Genomic DNA, 14,988 nt, shown 5'->3' on the forward strand with positions numbered 1-14,988 from the left:
AAATAGTGGACAATTTGAGATGAAATGTCTTTGCATGTAGTTGAAATTGCAAGGAAAGTGTTAAATTTCGCCGAAAAATAATAGTCGAAATTGTGAGATGTGAAAGTTAAAATTTCAACTCAAGGTAAACTAATAACATTTGGAGAGAAAACTCTTGACATTACCAGTGTCCAATTGGGGCCCCGTACAGAGAACATCACAAAACCCACAACCTTATCTCCCCCCCCCCCCCTTAGCAGTTCAGTTGGTAACAGAGGGTGAAGTGGGAAGAGGGGTCAACAAAAGGATACAGTGACAAGAAACATTTGGAAAGAAATTTAAGCATGTCTCATCTTTCCCTCCATCTGCCCACAAAAGGACCAAGTTAGCAAGCTATTCATCACAAATTTCCAAATCCCTCGACACTGTGGAGGGGATTAACCCAATTAGCTAACTCACTGCACATGAACATAGCTGCACCCAACAGAGGCATGCGGAACATACAGAATAACTAAGCCATCTTGAAAAGAAGGGGAAAAAAGTCATCAATCAGTAAATAACAACAAAAGACAATTCTCATTGATAATAACTACAAATGATTTTATTAATTTAGTTAACTGTGCTTTGGAGCTAATGTACAAAATCTATTTACCTCTCTCCCAAAATTTTCCCCGTTAAATTAACCCTTAACCAGAAAGTCAAAAGACTTAGTGATTCCTTGCCCATTTGATAATAAACTTTTGGTAGAAGAGTTTCTACCGATCTAATGCTGAGCAGAAATGGCAAGTCTTGCAGAATTGAGTAATGCATATCTATGCAAAGAGGGTCGAAGGTCAAACAAACTTAACTTCTGTATAATTCTACTTATTCTGACTGTAACCAACAATTGACCTTGAATGACCTTTGACCTCCATGAAAAACAATAGGGATTATCTGCTCATCAAAGGCTACCAACATACCAAGTTAAAGTTCATGAAACTTTTCTTCTTGAGATATTGTATTCACAAGGTTTACAGCCTTTGACCTCAAATAACCACTAGCCTCCATGAAAAACACTATGGATCATCAGCACACCATAGGCTACCAACAAACAAAGTTTAAGCAACTTTTACTTCTTGAGATATCGTGTTTACACGGTTTTCAGACTTTGACCTGTGGTGACCTTTGACCTTCATGGAAAACATGAAAACCATATCAGACCCATATCAGTTGGAGTTTCACAAGTTATTGCCCCCAAGAGCCATAATTGGCCTTTCGTGACCTTGGATTACATAACGGTTATTTAGTAAAACGTGCACCTACTGCATTCACAATATGTCCCAATATATCAGCCACGTCAGACTTCGTCACTGGAAGTTGTTGCAAAAATTAACGGCAGTGGACATTTTTTTGCCCATAAGCAACCTTGAATGGCGATACGTTTTTATGAAAAATGTTCCCCTTGATGAAGTGCACTCTATCCTAAAATTGTTATGCACTCCAATGTACATACACAATGTTATTGCTAAAAAGGTATCAAATCCAACCGTTGGCACCTCATAACTTAAGAACCAGGTGTCCGATCGAAGTGGGAGTTAGTTTCGTCTATAGAGCACACAGAGCTCTATCATATATTAAAATATTGACAAACATTTTTTTCTTTGCCTTGTATCTCCTAAAATGAGCATATTTATAAAAAAACATGTCAGACCCTGTCAATGGGAGTTATTGTTTTCAGCCTTTGACCACTGGTGACCCCAAATGACCTTTGACCTCCATCAAAAATAACAGGGATCATCTAATCACTAAGAGTTACCAACATACTATGTTTAAAGCTCAAGTCAACTTTACTATTTGAGATATCATGCTTACATGGTTTTCAGCTTTTGACCTCTGGTGACCTCAAATGACCTTGGCTCCCATGAAAAACCATAGGGATTACCTGCTCACCAAGGGCTATCAACACACTAAGTTTAAAGTTCAAGCATCTTTTACTTCTTGAGAAGTTTTTTACCTTTTGACCTCTGGTGACCCCAAATGACCTTTGACCTCCATCAAAAATAACAGGGATAATCTAATCAATAAGAGTTACCAACATACAGTACTATGTTTAAAGCTCAAGTCAGCTTTACCATTTGAGATATCGTGTTTACATGGTTTTCAGCTTTTGACCTCTGGTGACCTCAAATGACCTTTGGCTCCCATGAAAAACCATAGGGATTACCTGCTCACCAAGGGCTATCAACACACTAAGTTTAAAGTTCAAGCATCTTTTACTTCTTGAGATATCATGTTTAAAAGTTTTTTAACTTTTGACCTCTGGTGACCCCAAATGACCTTTGACCTCCATGAAAAAAACAATAGATATTACTTGCTCACCAAGGGCTATCTACACACCAAGTTTAAAGTTCATGCATCTTTTACTGCTTGAGATATCATGTTTACATGGCTTTCCGCCTTTGACCTCTGGTGACCCTAGATGACCTTTGACCTCCATGAAAAAGAGTTGGGATCATCTGCTATCCTAGGTCAATCCCCAGTCTAATTTTCAAGTTGAAGCATCTTGTACTTCTTGAGATACTGTGTTTACAATTTTTTCCCGCCTATGACCTCTGGTGACCTCTCAAATGACCTTTGACCTCCATGAAAAAAAACAGAGACCATCTACTCACTAAGGGCTACCCACATACTAAGTTTGAAATTCCAAACACTTTTACTCCTTGAGATATTGTGCTTACAAGGTTTTCAGACTTTGACCTCTGTTGACCTCAAATGACCTTTGAACTCCATGAAAAACAATAGGGATCATCTACTTACTAAGGGCTACCCACATACCAAGTTTGAAGTTCATCCAACTTTAACTTCTTGAGATACCGTGTTTACAAGCAAAGCGTCACATACACACACACATACATACACACACACACACACACACACGCCATCACCATCGCATAGATTCCTTTCGGCCTTCGGCAAGGAATCAAAAATCGTTATGATAATGGTCTATGACAGGAGGTTATTGGACATGGCTACATTGGACAACATCCAACATTACACAGTCAAATATTATTTATTATTATAAATGTGCAAGGCTGTAAATTAACTATTCATCTCAAATGCTCCTCTTCCCGAAAGTTTGAGCAGAAATGAGTCTGACCAGCTCCTCAAGTACATGAGCCTGTCACTTCACACGATTCTGACAAAATTCCTAAGTAAATTCTTCCCCTTCCCCCCTCCAATAAAAGTAATTAAAAAATTACCCAAAACCAACTACGTGATTAATTAGCAAGATGACAGCTTAAATTCTTGATCAAGTGGCGAAAATGAAGACTTATACAAGAAGAATGGCTTTGGCCAAATTTAGTCGACTACAATGAACTCTTGACAGTATTGCAAAGATGTATGCACTCTTTGTGAGAGCTAATGGTCCCATATTCACCAACAAGACTGATTTATGCATCATGCTGTTCATGCACCATACCTGTTACATGAAAAGGTAACCTCTTTTCACGGTTTGCATTCAAACATTGCCTACTAACCTGATAAATCAACGCCAAAAAAAAGCTTGAAATTTCCAAGTTATGTTTGTTAACGATAAATTACTCTTCACACAGTTTGCATTCAGACATTGCCTACTAACCTGATAAATCAACGCCAAAAAAAAGCTTGAAATTTCCAAGTTATGTTTGTTAACGATAAATTACTCTTCACACAACCATTACATGCTGTCTATTTCTTGGGAGGTTGCCAAGATTTTACTATTGAGGGAAATCAAGCAAAATATAGCACACAAGAAAATGGGAGAAAACTTGAAAATATGAGAGAGACTATTTCTATTGCTTACGAGGACATTATCTAGCAAATGAAAAAGAAAGAATTAAGATGAAGTATGCTCCCATTGCTGGGGTAAAGCAAGTGGTCCCCGTTATATCATAGACTAATTTCCACTTTCAAACACATGAACCTTGGAATGTGATGACGGAATATAAGTAACTCGAACCTGCGACGAGTATGTAATGATTTAACATTGGGGTGATTAAAAAATAGAAAGAAATTGTGGTCGTATTCAACCCGTGAGTTTTCATAACTTTAGAATGAAAAAAAAACAACATTACTTAGAGATGATGAAATAAGTATGGTGAGGTTTTTTAATAAACTAATGATAAAAACTAACTATAAATATAATCTAACCTCATAAAATAAAGCAAATGTTCAACTTTTGATCAATTAATAGTTACTTAATGGAAGCAAGGAAAATCTTTAGTTCTGAAAACATGTTTTTTCACAACATGAAAAAATATGTCACAGAAAGAAACAAAAAACCCAGATTTTTCAATATTGATCAAAATATATCTCACAAGATTGACCAGTAACTTGGGTCATGTGCAGCTTTATGCCTCTACGGTAACATACGTTACAGATCAACAAACGTGAGGGACGATCCTGACCGGAAAAATAAGTGCGATCAAAACCACGAAATATCAAAGGATACTTAAAATGTGACTTCATTATCATTTTCTGGAATCAATGGAACTTCTTCCTGACCTTGCCACAACCCAAAAGAATGTAAATACCAAGCGTGAAATTAAAATTCCAATTGGAAAACACTCGTCTAAGGCTGTTGAATGGTAGATTCAGAAGGTAGAGGGTGTCATTGGGGGCGCTGTGCAATAATGATAACAGTTAATAGGCTAGGGTACATAGGTGTGTGTAGGTTAAGGAGACAGGTAACTAAGAGAGGAGTGTAGCCAATCAATATCTTTTTATCAGGGAATAATTAAGTCAGTGTTCAAATTTTGTGTAGCAGCCTTCACAGCTCTGAAGCTTGTCTGAGATTATAAAATACTACACGGTTCTTGTGTTAAAGACTGTTAGACACATCTTTGCACTCGTATATATAGCAATTTGCCCATTATGCAATAGCCTTTTGGGATGTCGGATAGATCATTCCCTGATTGCGAAATTGACAGGCATGCCATGAGAATATCAGGATATTTGACAAAAATTAGGTCCAGGTCACATGATGCTATGATCAGTTTTAAATATCTTTAACATACCCATCTTTCTCTTAACCAACTGATATGGTTTGTATAAAATCACATATATGTTGCTTTACATTTTCCTTCAGTTCAGCAACAGTGATGCTCCCAAATGTATGATGGCGATCCTGAGGAATTAAGGGGGAGGGAAAGGACTAGTGTCAAATTCAAGCATTCTTGCTACTTGGTCTGAATGGTTCATACTGGCGATAACATAACCGATGATATTGAGAATAATATATAAAATGTATCAAAATAAGTTCCCTCATCACTAAAACTATTGCTGCTAGAATTTTAAGATTAAAATGGTTGGTAGCCTACTATATGTGACTGCACAGAGAATGTAGAATTCTGTCTGTGGATATAAAGCAAATGCACCAATAAATCAGAGGGAATTTTGTCAATTTGTTCACACCAATTAGTTGGAGAGGATCAGCTTCACAAAATCTGTAGAGACAAAAAGAAAGAAAAATATTTAAACAAGAAACTGAAATTAAAATGAAGTGAAATTAAATGAAAATTATCTTAAATGAGAACAAAAGTGGTAAGAATCAAAGAGCTTTGGTATATACTGGAAAGTCTAACATAATACTCCATACTGTCAGTACCTGAGAGTTGATATCATGTAGCGTAACAACAAGGGTTCCTGTACTGGCTAATCTTCATATGTCACACAATGTAAATTAAGCTCATGCATTGAATCATAAAACTTGGTACTCGGCCTCAAAACAACAGTTGTATGTGTCTATTTTCTCTCCAGAAACCAGAAACTTTGTTGAGAACTTAGTTACATGAATGTCAACATCTGGAGATGGTAAAACACTTACAAGATTATAAAATTTCAACACAAATATCACCTTGTCTTCTAAACCTTCCATACTTTTGCAACAAATGTACACAACCTAGCCTACTTGTGTATTACTTGCATATATATCAATCAGGGCTGAGGTGTCACAGTCACTGACTCTCTGACTAGCAAGCGAGTAGCAAGGGGCATCAGGGGGGCAAATTGGAACAGGGTTATGAAACCCACCACAAAGTCACTATGTATACACATTATTGTTAACAGCAATTAAGCTGTTACAATCTTTTTAACCATCATTGGTCAAATACAGAGTGATCAACTGATCGGTCCGAAACTCAAAAATTTTTGTCCCATAAATTTTACACAATTCGTTTTTTGTCAGTTTGTAAAATGTTTGATGTTAATACCTATCATTAATCACTCTCCTATTTTATGTGAACTACAATATTTTCAGCTGTGTTTTACTTTAATGGTTAAGAATTCTATTGTGGGTACGAACAGATTGACAAAACCTTCATCACAAAATGCCCAGCTTTAAACTGAAAAAAGAAATGGGGTGGGGGGTTGGTGGTGGATGGTGATCATTTACCTTCATAGTTCACTTGTCCTTGTGAATCTTCCAGCCCAGCAATTAAAGTATCCACCTCCTCGTCTGTAAGTCTTTCGCCTGTGGAAGGTGTGAAAGCTTGATTGTAGTACAGGGTCACAGTACAGTAGATATGAAGGTACAATTAAGAATGTAGCGATGACCCTTTGGTAACTTTACTAAGAAGAACACCATGAAATAAGCAGCATAACTAGCAGGGGAGTCACAGGTGTATGACTTACTTGATGGCCTGCCTACGTGTGGTCAAGGTCAGTTCATCAGACAATTACCAGTAAGGTAGGATAGAAAGAATGCATAAACAACAGAGAAGCAGTTAATCATTGTTAACATTTAGGTATACACCAGAAATGGGATGATGAGTGCTACCTAGCTACCATTTAAGGCACATTTAAACCCTATCATGAATTCCATTAACACAAAATAACTGATCTTTCTTTTGTTACTTATCCTGAAACTTTCTGGCCAATTTGCAGGGATTGAACGAATGAAAATTCAAACCGAAACAACAGTGTCCCATTCTTTGTTATAGTCGAGACGAAAACACAATTAATTTTTTTATCTTGACCAAAACAATAAAAAGAACGAGACAATTTGGTTTGTATTTTACATTGGCTCCATCTCTGCGAATTTGGCAAAAACAAAGTATGTCGTTGTTGTTTGTGTGATTATTAACTACACAACAGTGCTGAATAAAAATTGTTTAGACCAACCAGATTGAATGTATAATTGGGCTTTAAGATAGATAGAGTGCATCAGAGTAATAAGAGACACGTGAGTAGTATTGCCAATGGTTTGATATACCTAGGCATCTGTGTAGTTGAAGTAGTAGTCTATGTATCTTTTAGAGAGCACTGGTAAACCATGTGAACTGTGCGTAAAGGTTACCGGTTTGGGGAAGACACATCGATAATTAGAGTGCATCAATTTTGAGGTAACAGGTAAGTGAGAACAAGTGGGCTCAACTATCAGCTTTTTAGGATGCATTTTCTCTCTCACCTGACAACATGCTATGTGTTTTAATAGTATGAACAAATAAACACGAGTGCTGATGCCTACCTAAGCTAACAAGGACATGTCTGAGTTCAGCAGAGTTGATGGTACCATTGCCGTCTTTGTCGAACACCCTCAGACCCTCCACAAAGTCATCTACAGAGCCTTGTTCCTTCTTATTCTGAAGGGAGGTGTACATTGGCAGGAATTCATCAAAAGAAACTCTGTAAACTAACAAGATAAAAAAAACAAAATCTTTATAATGAGCTGACATGTATGTCTACAGTGATTGAAAATCAAAGTGAACCTACTACTACATCTGCAATTTGCAGCTAACAGTTTGAAGTGTGTGTTTACATGCTGGCCGCCAAATGCACTGACTGAACACAACCCAATTCAACTTGACCGTTGTGACCTGGTTTCTCATAGTCATAATCCCTGATCAACGCACACAACACGCACACAACGGCTGTTTTCTGCTAATGAAAAAATTTAGGTCACAGGCAAAATAACTTTCCCATGATTGGTTAGATTTGTTAAGACTCGGCACTTTTATGTGAACTACCGTGAACCGCTGACTGCCAGTCGGGCACAGTTTTCCCAACTGAAGCCGACACAAAATAAAAACCGGCAACAACATCAGTCGTAATCACATGCACATGTGAGTGCTCACATGCACTATGCCCAAGTATTCACAATTAGGAATTAGGGAAATGTGAAAAAAACTTACTTGCATCCATCAGACATACATAGATATAATACCTGATTGCATCTCACTGCAACTTAAACATCACACTCGGATTGTGAAACACTAAATTTCCTATATTGGATTAAACATTAGTGTATCCATTTTCCAGTTTTGAACACATATGTTACTGAATGTACAACTGTCAGTACAGTAAACTGAAAATACCACACAAAACAATGGCATCACAATAAAGAGATATTATCTCTAATGGAACATTTTGACATTATAGCCAAATTGTATGAACAGAAAATGCTCCACCACAGATCTTATTATGTTCCCTGAGGGTTGTTTAAAGATTTAAAAAAAAAACTGTTTCAGAAAAAACATGTGTATCACTACTTTTGAGCGAGTTTTGCTTTTCTCAATTTCAGTCCCATTTTGCTTCACACACATTTCAAACATCAGTGTTGCTGAATATGTTCCTTTCACTTACATTTTGATGTACATCACAAAAGTTGCATTGTAAGTGGTTGTTCTGCATTAAGGGATGCTTCATTATATACAGTTTGTGATGTTCTGAAGATTTTACACTCTTGCCTTACCTAGTTATCCTAACATGAGACATGATTGACCATAGACCAAACATCCTCACAAATATCTCACATTTTATTGTAGTTGTGCTGAACTAACATTTTACATCAACAACTAAGGTACAGCAGTATAACAACAAACTCAAATTCCCTGTTCATTTGTCATGTATTGTACTTATTAAGCAGATGTGCCCCTATCTGACAATTCACTGCCACTGCTCCCATTTTGCAAAACCAATTAGCCATGTTCCAAATCTTTCAATCTAATTAACATGACTTTTCAAAGAAACACCTTGATCCTAACATCTTACCTTGGTCATCATTAGTACTATATGACTGTGTGATTCTCTTCAATTCTGCTTCTGTAGGATTGAGACCCAAAGCTCTGATGATGTCACCAACTTGTGTGATATCAACTTTGCTGTCACCTTTCTTGTCAAAGAGGGAGAAAGCATCCCTGAATTCTGGTGGTTAAAAAGGATTGTGAAGATTAAAAAACAAAGAAGTTCTGAAAGTTTAATCTAAAAAAACATTTGAACATAATTAGTAATGCTAAGTTTTGTAAGATGTAATGCGTTCAGTTTCATCATATATGAAATCCCCATACTCCCCTCCAATCTATTTAATTTTCATTGGCTGAGGGAATAACTGCTCTCATGGCTTCCCTAATCATCCTCCCTCTCTCAGCGACCAACTTACAGTACATGCCTTCCCTCCTCTCAATAGGAATGAAAAGAGCTACGTATAACAAAATTTGTTGCTCTTTTTGAGGCCGTGTCTGGACAACTGCCTCTTCAAAATACGGCAGGTCATTTTGAGATGCAACATTTTGCACCCTGTCTGTCGCTACCAGAGCACCTTCATAGTACATACTGTACATGACATGTACAGTACGCAACTTTGTACTGCAAGTTTATACTAAGGGCACTATAATACTTTTGTACAGTACTGTTGTATACAAAATGCTGGAGATATTTGGTTTCAGAAACAGTTAAATAATTTGATATCTATTCTGGGGGTATTCTTGATATATAAATTCAATACCATGATGAAGGTATGACAGTCTGTTTTCCTTGTACACAACAGATAACACAATTACAATGTATGTATAGTGTATAGAACAATAGCATTGAATTTGTTTATTCTTAATGCTGACTTGCTTGCAATGATGTGAACTATGCCAGTTATATATTACACACATACAATATTGAATACTTCCTGTATCACATACTGTACTGTAACCGTAACATCTGTTCTTACGTTTGATTAATACATAAACAACATCTTTCATGAATGTTAAATGATAAATCTTTCTATGGAGTTTGTTCCATAATTAGGCTATTCAGATGAGGTTGGCTTTTCATGAAAAATATCTTGGAACAGATTGTATTTCTTTATCTTGCAATTTTTCATAGTTTTTATCAACAATTGGAAGTTTAGTCTTTTCACCTATCAAGGTGGGGAGCGGGGGGGGGGGGTATGTATAATGACACACTTGGTGAAATGTAATGATGCAACTTAATGCAAGTATAACTTGAAGCATGCTAGTATTGTAAGCCTCTCATTGTTTTACACTAGTGACAAGTCATACTGTGATGAAAACTTGCATAACAATGCCCAAAACAATGTCCAAATCATCACAGTCCAGTAACATTTTTATATTACTCTGGAGGTCATGTATGGCAACTCAACTGTTAACATTTGTATCCAACTAATAGAATCAAGTAATTTACCCAAAGGTTTCTTTATAAACCTTACTTGTAACATTTGTTATTATAAGTATTTGAATTAGGGCAGAGGATATTTTTTAATATATAATTTGTGGCCACCTAAGATCACTAAGTAACCGCATACTCCCCTCATTATTTAACCACATGTTGCTCCAAGGGTACAATGTTGGCATACAGCAATCTGTGACTGATGAGTCATTAACTTAAACCAACGATTTAGGTTTAGTCCTTTAGTCCATGAATTAAATATTTGCAAAAACAAATCCTAAGTAGGTGTTTTGAAGCTTACCTGTAATTGAAGAAACTCAATGCTAGAACATGTACAATTTAATCCTTGTTCAATTCCATTTCACATGCAGTTTGTTTCCTTAAAGACCAATTTTGTTGACAGAACCTCATTAGCAGGATGTATGGCCGGAGCTTTAATATGCAAAGAGATTTTGTGCAAACCTGTGTTCTGTGACAACTTACATATAAAGGTGATTTGTGTCTAAAGTCTGAAACTATGCATGATTCTGAACAAAAGAACATAATTAAGGACTGGCATATAGCTGGATAACCCTTTATCTAACTATGAAATCCATGTGATTACCATATATATCCATTTCGATGCTTGTAGTTGGAGTTTTTAACATGTTCTTAAAGCCAATGTTTCATGGGTTTGCATTTTTTTTTCCATTATTCATAGGGCTTCAAGAACATGTCCATGTAGTTGAATTCCTCTCCCCTGAGTGTTATGTCAATACTCTAAAGAACCACAAATTCTATTTGGAGGACCTGATCTATCCTTTAACAATGGATGGCAACTTAAATAATATCTGGATAAACTGGGCATTGCAAAAGAACAATTTACAGGTAGTGTTCAAATTTTGTGTAGCAGTTTTGAAGTCTTCAATCTTATAAAATAGTGTTGTTCCTATCATCCTATGTGAAAAACTGCTACACAACTTTGGACTATGTAGTGCTTGACAATTTTGCATAGCATTTTGCAATATGAATACTGGATATATTATTCCTAGCACTGTGGTTGACCTTTCTGAGGGCAAATAATGAAGTATGGATTGCATTACAGCCAACACCATGCCCTGAACAGAAGGTACTGTAGCACACTAACATGCTATTTTGTATAAAATTTGCGCACAATAGTGACAACACTTGCCATGCCTGTAAACTTTCTATATATTACTAAGTGCAATTTTTCACTTTTAGTTTAAATATATCATAGTTTGTCATTTTATCTATAGACTCTAAAAGCTAGGTCAGCATCTTTCACTTGTGTCACAGTTGTATTTGAACTCATGCTCTAGGACAATAATATTCTGCACCTATAGTACACTACTTCTCAGTTTAGATATGCAATAGTGAGAATATAACTAAGGAAGAAAGTAAAACTATGTGCAGTTTGGACTGGATAAAAAATGTCATAAATGGACTCCCGTTTCCCAGGTACCCGTTCCAATCACTAATACAGTGACCGCAAAAGTGCTAGATCTATATGATATTCAAATGTACTAGAAATTAAATATCTTCGATCCACTGTATGTAATTCTTTGATAATTTTACAATATATCAGCATTTGGGTGTTTGTAGCATTGTTTTGTGAGGACATGAAGATAAATTAATACTGTTTGGGTGTTTGTAGCATTGTTTTGTGAGGACATGAAGATAGATTAATACTGTTGTGATAGTAACACAGATTTACAAATACAGCCTTCCACTGTCATGTATACCAAGACATGCTTAAATGAGTAGGGATCAACGGAAGCACAGGTCTGCTATAAAACTTAAATTTATTTTTGTGTCTTTAATTAATTTGGCCGTTGTATTGTGTTCTTGTAAAGCGCTTTGGGGAGGGGGGGGGGAGGAGGAAGCAATATATAAATATCTTCAATGTATGTATGTAACTGGTGCATACAAGTTGCATAACAGGTAAAGGTATACCTTGAGAAATGCTGGCATATCATTTACCTCCTGTATACATATTTAAGATTAAACTTCAAAAAATTTAGCATTAGATGGAGCTTGTTAAGTCTAGTGGTGTAGATATGGTACAGTATATCGTGTCTAGACAGTCCTTCCAAAAAAACACTATGTCCGCTCTCCTAGTTCAAAATCCCACCAGGAATCAGACTCTCTTGACCTATGCAAGATTGCTTTGCAGTGTAATTAAGAGGAGTAAATTTCTACTTTCAATAATTGTACCACATGGGGTTTGGTTCTGTTTTCTCACTGGTGTCCAAACAACTTCATAAAATTTTTCCAAGCTATTGATGATTACTAAAAAGGACAATTAAAGATTTCAGTGTGAATAGCTCTACTTTTAAATTGGCAGTAAATTGTATGATTTTGAGCAAATGTGACCATTATTATTTTTTTGGGGGCTTATTTGGATACAACACCGATGACCTTGTTAACAGTAGTCAGGTGCTCTTGTTGATCGGGTGGAGCTGTTATGTGATGATCCAGAGAGTAGGAATGTGTGCAACAATTAACAATCACACACAGTATTCTCTGAACACTTATGGAAGAGATTGAGATGATATTGGTAGGTGTTCATCCGATATCATCACATGGATAGGATTCCAAATGAGCTTCTAAGGCTATAGGCTTCCATTAGATTCACTCAACTAAACAAAACATGAAACCCATGTTTGTTCTCGGTTACAATATTTTACAGATTTTATGACCGACAATTAAATGGAAAATCCAGGTTTTTATGTCATATCATAATTTATGATGGATACTTCTAACAGTTAGGCCTATACTCCTAAGTTTAAGATTGTAACATATAATCTTAAATATTATCATTACCTGTGACTTTCTGTGTTTCAAACTGTCTGTACATACAATACCAATTGATTCATTATTAGCTTCTGTGGTTTTATCCCACATTCCATCACAACCCTCTTGTTTTTCCACAATGACATTCCACACTGATTGTGTGTCACACTCACAGCAAAAGGATACACAACAGGAAGTAGATATGGGTTGTGCTATGTTAGAATTTAACATCTCACTTTGCGAAGCCTTTGTGAAGTAATATAATGGGAAAGTTGAAATTTCTCCATTATACTACAGAATGTACAAATCCAATTTCCTATCGTTGTAGAATGTGAGTACATCGATTAACATCATGATGTAGTTTAAAGAGGTTCAATCAACTTTATGTTGGCTAGGCCTACTAATATTCAGTACATTACTCATATTCATCGTCCTAACACAAACAGTTACTACTAGTTAGGACTCGAAAAATGAATGTTAGTTACTCACCGTTCAACTGATCTTCTGAAAAACTCTGGAGAAGAAACGAAAGAAATAGATTGTCAAGGGCATGAAATCTAGAGGCGAAAAAGATTTGTCAATGTGAGAAAAGTTTTTCACTTACCATTTTCACGACTGTTTGTCTGGTTTCTGCTGCTTTTACCACTCCTTGTTGTAACCACTGTGTGGGACGAGTAGGTTCTGCTCACCGAGTTGAGCTGCGGATTAATTACTTTAGCATGGAGTTGCACACATAACATTAGCGATACTACGTACAATTCAACAGGAAGTAACCCAATGCAGTATACACGTTACACAGTAGACTAGTAACTATTTTTTTACTTATACATATTCATAAATGAATAATCATATATGATTCATTCCGGTAATTGTGTGACAACCATTTGCACTTTTCAATAGGATCATATTGATGGATTGAAATTTCAAATTTATGAAAAGCATGAAGTTGTAACATTTCAAGGTTAAACGAGGAGTAATTGTTACAATGGAAGTGAGCAGATCGACAGCAGTATGTAGACAAGCGGAGTTCAGAACCAAGCAACATAAGTTTATCTTTCAATTTTCAAAAGTGTGATAAGCCGAATACCGTCGAAGGGGGTTGTGGTAATTGGGTTGTGGTGGGGGGAGGGGGTAGGTGTAATCATATGTAAGCTAGTAGACTGTTCCGGTTGTCAAATTCTTCACCTGTAAAATATGCTGAATCTCTGGAATGCTCCTTTAAGGTCATAAATAGTTGATGTCGTCGACTCCTCAGTTCAGGCATATGCTAATGCCTAATAAAGTACATTGTTTTGTAAATTATAGAAACTCCGGCCACTCTATAGCAAGCAACTGGTTTTAGAGTAATCTCTATGTTTGTAGTTGAGTTGCACACGGGACCGACACTACATCCACCAGAACATGTTTGAATTTTATATAAATAACAGAGCACCATATATTGGGTGATAGTCAACATCATTAGCCCTTGCCAAATTTGTGATGAATAATTGTAAACATGTCATCATTGGGTCCATGAAATTCTTGTTTCCATTGAGTTACAGTGTTGCAGTCTAAGGATCTGACCGATACTAGTCGGTGTAAAAACTATGACCATATAGTCTAGTAACTTTATTTCATGATGAACCTCCGTGTGTTAATCAAGTTTCAAAAATTAAAAGTTGTATAGAGAAACAACCTGCACTAATAGCATTTAAACAGTATTTATACAACATATCAATATCAGTTTGTGCCAAAGGTTGTCCTGTAAGTTGTCGGCACATGGTAATACTTTTTTAGTATTGGCATCAACTTATTTGTACT

General features: G+C 36.2%; 1 protein-coding gene across 1 annotated transcript; it reads right to left on the reverse strand.

Moving 5' to 3' along the window:
- Positions 1-558: 558 nt before the first annotated feature.
- On the reverse strand, positions 559-13,933 carry LOC139966513 (myosin light chain 3, skeletal muscle isoform-like). Its single transcript, XM_071969600.1, has 6 exons — positions 13,793-13,933; positions 13,678-13,702; positions 8,989-9,141; positions 7,466-7,630; positions 6,392-6,469; positions 559-5,444 (listed from the first exon to the last, which is right to left on the reverse strand). The coding sequence occupies exons 1-6, from the start codon at positions 13,793-13,795 to the stop codon at positions 5,416-5,418; spliced, it is 453 nt and encodes a 150-aa protein (XP_071825701.1). The 5' UTR covers positions 13,796-13,933; the 3' UTR covers positions 559-5,415.
- Positions 13,934-14,988: the final 1,055 nt, after the last annotated feature.

This window comes from Apostichopus japonicus, chromosome 4 (genome assembly GCF_037975245.1).
Source record: "Apostichopus japonicus isolate 1M-3 chromosome 4, ASM3797524v1, whole genome shotgun sequence".
Lineage (NCBI taxonomy): Eukaryota > Metazoa > Echinodermata > Holothuroidea > Aspidochirotida > Stichopodidae > Apostichopus > Apostichopus japonicus.

Excerpts from the sequence above, each read along its gene's own strand:
- LOC139966513 (XM_071969600.1), bottom strand. Across the intron at positions 9,142-13,677 it reads TTCAGAAGATCAGTTGAACG|AATTCAGGGATGCTTTCTCC; the intron begins GTGAGTAACTAA and ends TTTAACCACCAG. Across the intron at positions 5,445-6,391 it reads AGGACAAGTGAACTATGAAG|ATTTTGTGAAGCTGATCCTC; the intron begins GTAAATGATCAC and ends TTGTCTCTACAG.